Below are 4261 nucleotides of genomic sequence, written 5' to 3'. Positions count from 1 at the left end.
CTGCGGTTCCGCGGCCGGTGAGAACGGTCTGGCGGGGCTGGTGGTGATGTACTGGGGTGACGCGTTCTTGAACTCCCCCGTACTCGTGGTGTACGTGACACGACTCGAGGAGGAGAACGAGTCGGCGGTAGTCTGCTCGTCGATCGCGGAGAACACCTGGTTCTGGCCGAACGTCACGATCTTTGGCGAGCCCGGGCCGGACTCCTCCTCTTTGATCTCCTCTGGTACCATGTCCGCGGGCTGTGGAGACAGGGGCGGTGAACTTGGATCCGGACTAGACGTTTCCACGGTCTGCGTCGTGCCAACCTGTGCCAAAGACACCACGGAAACTACCTGAAGCGCGGCAACTGCGTCCTCCGTTTCTTGAGCGATCACGTTGTCCGTGTGTTCGATCACCTGAGGGATCACAAATATTTCTTTTTTTTTTGTCCTCCTTGTAATCTATATTTTTCCTTTCGATAAAAACTTTTATTTATTCGAGATATTCGGTATATATATATTGAAATATATATACACAAGATAATTTTGTATATGTATGTATATAAATGTAGAAGCAAGCGTGGAGGGAAATATTGAAATACCTCGTGAGGTTGGTAAGTGATTAGCTGATTATCTCTAAATCTCTCCGGATACAGTTGATTCTGTATAACTCTCATTTGCTTCTCTAGACGCAACCTCGCGTGACGTTCCCTCTCTAACTGTCGCCTCAGCTCTACCACCTCGTTGTTGACCACGGAATGTCCCTCCGTGGTTACCGTTATTACCGACAATGGTTCAGGGGACATGCTGCCCAATCCTTCGTCACCGCTCTCGCTAACGTGCATCGGTAGACTAACCACGACGCCTCCTGGAACACGAAGAAATTTCACGCGAGGAATAAGTCGAGGAACGAAACGTTCGAGACAATGTTTTTAACAATTTTTTAAAAATTATTAACTCGACTTACGAACGATCTCGAAAGGGTTGGTCATTAATCCGTGATAATTGATCGTTACTCGAAACGAGGCGGAAAATATGGGATCCTCTTTTTCGTTCGACTTGAATTAACTCGAAAGTTTAATCGCGAGAATGGAGGGAGGGGAGGGGGGCAAGTTTCGATTCTATCGATCGGATCGCGCACCACTTCTTCTCCTCCCTCTTGTGCACGGGATAGAATATCCGGGGATGGGGGATGGGGGAGAGGAGTCTGCAGGAATGTAATTACTCGCGCGAAAATGACGAACGACACCTTCTATATTAACTTTCGCCAGTGCCGCCAACAAATTAAAAAATTCCCCTACGAGATGTAGGCGATAAGTCAGTATCATGAAGCAAGTTATTCTTCGAATATCGGCGACTAAATTAGTGATGATTCCGCGGCTAACGTTTAGTCGTTCTCTGGTTTTTTTTTTTTTCTTTTTTTTTTCTTTTTTCGACGATAATATTTTTACGATCGTGCCACGATCATTTAAATAAACTCCGTTATTTAAAATTTTCCTATGATTATCTTTTTATTTATGTATCTCATCACATTTATTATTAATTTTATTATTAATGAATATTTTTACGATGATACTTTATTCATGCAGCCCGTCATTTTTATTACGTTTTAAGATTAGAAAGTACGATTTTACGATTCATCATAAATTATGATTAAGCGTAAGTATGAAATTAATTTTGATTCGTTTATTTCATTGCTTTTTCATTCGTTTTAAAATTCAATATATCGTCTCGAAGGATTATATAATGTACGTTAATTGACGGCTTGTTAGAGTTGTCACGAGCAAAATTCAATTATCTTTCGGAGGGAAGAGATTAAAAAGATATTCACCTTGATTATCTGGTTTGCGTTTCTTGATCGGAACATCGCCACCCTCGTGCTGGTTAACCAGTCGTTTCAATTGACAATTCTGTGACAACAGTTGGGTCTTTTCTTGTTCCAGCTGGTATATATATTCGGCAGTCTGCTGAAGTATCGCAGCCTGAAATGAAAATAATAGTTTTTTTTTTTTTTCTTATTTTATTTATAAGTTAAAATACTTTCCCTTAAATTATTTTGTTAAATATTGTTAACATTCTCTATTCTCTTCTTCCAGGCAGATTCTTCGACAGATTTAATAAATTACTATGAATAATATATAATCCTCATACATATTTTTTCCGCATCGATATCCATTCCATCCATATTAAATCAGATGCTTACTAAATAATTTCTATAACACACACAACGCACATACGGGAAAAAAATCAATTCTCTATTTGAAATATATACATATATACATATATAGAGTAGCATTGATTAAATTTGCAAGCCTTAGAAATCTTCGATTTTTCTTTCGAAAGTACACACACATTTTTTTCAGAAATGGGGATGTACGAAAAGAAATCTGATCGAACCATTATTCCCACCTGATTTTTTTCAGAAATAAAAAAGGAAAAAAAAACAGAACAGTTTCTGATTTCCCACGTGATCTTTCTCGGAAATAAGAAATCGGAATATCGTAAAAAAAAGGAAAAAAAAAAAAAAAGAAACGCAGCGAAAACTGGGTCGTGTTATGTTAAAAAGAATCGAGATTAACGAGGTATACAGGTGTTCCATAAACGACATGCATCGAAAGGTAAAAAAAAAGGGGTAAAAGATACTTCCTGTTTACATGGTTTAAAGGGGATTTTCTCTGCGCAATAAAATCCAGAATGGCGACGTACATATTATGCATATATATATATATACATTATATATATATATATATATATATATTGCACGCATCGTACGCACGTACTACGTCGTAGTAAAACACGGCGAAAACAAAAGGGCCAATTGATACCGAGTCGAAGGTAACGGGCTGGCTGTGTGTACGTTTTGCACCTGCCGACAGGTGGTCAACGAAACAGATGCCCCTGTTTAGCCCTGAAGCTTCCTCGCGATGCACCAGTGTCTTTCCTGTTCTTCCATCCGGAGATATGCATTTAAAAATATGTACATATACGTGTCACCTTTCGGTGGAATTTGTGTGTGACACGAGGAATGTTTAATTGGATTATATATTTTTGTCGAGGAGAATTTATCATTCTTATTCTCCATTACTCGAGATCGAATCGGTAAGTTCTTTTCTTCTTCTTCCATTCTTTTCTTTTTCTTCGATTTCAACGAATCGTAATTTACCAGGGTATCAAATCGTCGTTTGGTTAAGTTCAACTATCGAAACTACTGTTACGAATCTAATGTTATGAAATCGGTATAGTATCAAGCACAGTGCGTGAACGTTGATGAAGGAAATCTTAACGATGCGTTAACGGCGTATCACATTGCGAATCACGCACATTCACAATAAGCTTCTGACATCATCGGTTAAAATCTCTGGTTTTAGAAACGAGTAACGAGTCTAAATATGAACGAATTGAAAAGAGGGGGAGAAATTTTTAAAAAAGGAGCATGACGTCAAACGTGAGTAGAGAAAAGAAAAGAAAAATCATCGAATCGTCACTGAAAGATGATATATATATAGAGGTATATAAATATGCAAATGAAAATGGGCGAAAAGAATAGAAGGGAGGAGGAAACGAAAGAAATTTGATGAAGGATAAGATTAAAAGGAAACTTGTCAAACGAGAGTAACGAGATAGATTGAAGTGGAGCCTCTTATGGAGAATATTTGAGAGGAGGAAGAAGGGAAAGAAACGGTCCACGATGGAATTCAATAAAGGGAGGAGACGAGGAAAGGGAAATATTGCGCGAGGAATGGAAAATGATGTCTCGGGAGAGAGAGAGAGAGAGAGAGAATGGTCGGACACTTAAAGTAAGAAAAGAAGAGAAAATCTCTGAGAAAGGATACTTGTCACTCGTGAGACAAAGATTATTTTACTTGGGAAAAGCTGTAATTATCAGAACTATGATTTATTTATCAACGAATTTAAAAAATATATATATATTAAATTTCTTTTCTTGCGTGTAAAAAACGCATTTATTGTAAAGTAAAATTGGAGAATAAAAGTTTCAAATAGTATTTGAAACTTTCAAACTACTATTGCATTGAGAGGTTTGAATGGAAAAGGTAAAAGAAAGAACAACGAAGAAAGAAAGAAAGAAAGAAAGAAAGAAAGAAAGAAAGAGGCGTAAAGGAGGAGTTTTAACGAGAGAAAGATGAAAAGAAGGAAGGGTGCCTCGACAATAATATCATCGGTCAAAGGAACCGGATACCAAAAGGAGTACGGTGGCTCTCTTATTATTGCGTTCGCGTGTAAGATCGATCTTAGAAGCGAAATCGCAAACGCGCACTCGGCA

General features: G+C 38.3%; 1 protein-coding gene across 1 annotated transcript in view; it reads right to left on the bottom strand.

Annotated features, from left to right (window-relative positions):
* The window catches only part of LOC102674425, a 134686-nt gene that overhangs the window by 2335 nt on the left and 128090 nt on the right, over window positions 1-4261 (bottom strand). Inside the window, exons 3-5 of the mRNA XM_031508046.1 lie at window positions 1811-1961; window positions 582-847; window positions 1-396 (exon numbers count right to left, since the gene is read on the bottom strand). The exon at window positions 1-396 is cut by the window's left edge and continues 10 nt beyond it. Coding sequence (XP_031363906.1) covers window positions 1-396; window positions 582-847; window positions 1811-1961 — 813 coding nt within the window. The remainder of the gene's footprint in view (window positions 397-581; window positions 848-1810; window positions 1962-4261) is intronic.

This window comes from Apis dorsata, unplaced genomic scaffold, assembly GCF_000469605.1.
Source record: "Apis dorsata unplaced genomic scaffold, Apis dorsata 1.3 scaffold_74, whole genome shotgun sequence".
Classification (NCBI taxonomy): Eukaryota; Metazoa; Arthropoda; class Insecta; order Hymenoptera; family Apidae; genus Apis; species Apis dorsata.
The sequence above is the reverse complement of the archived record's forward strand: the minus strand, read 5'-3'. Positions and strand labels throughout refer to the sequence as shown.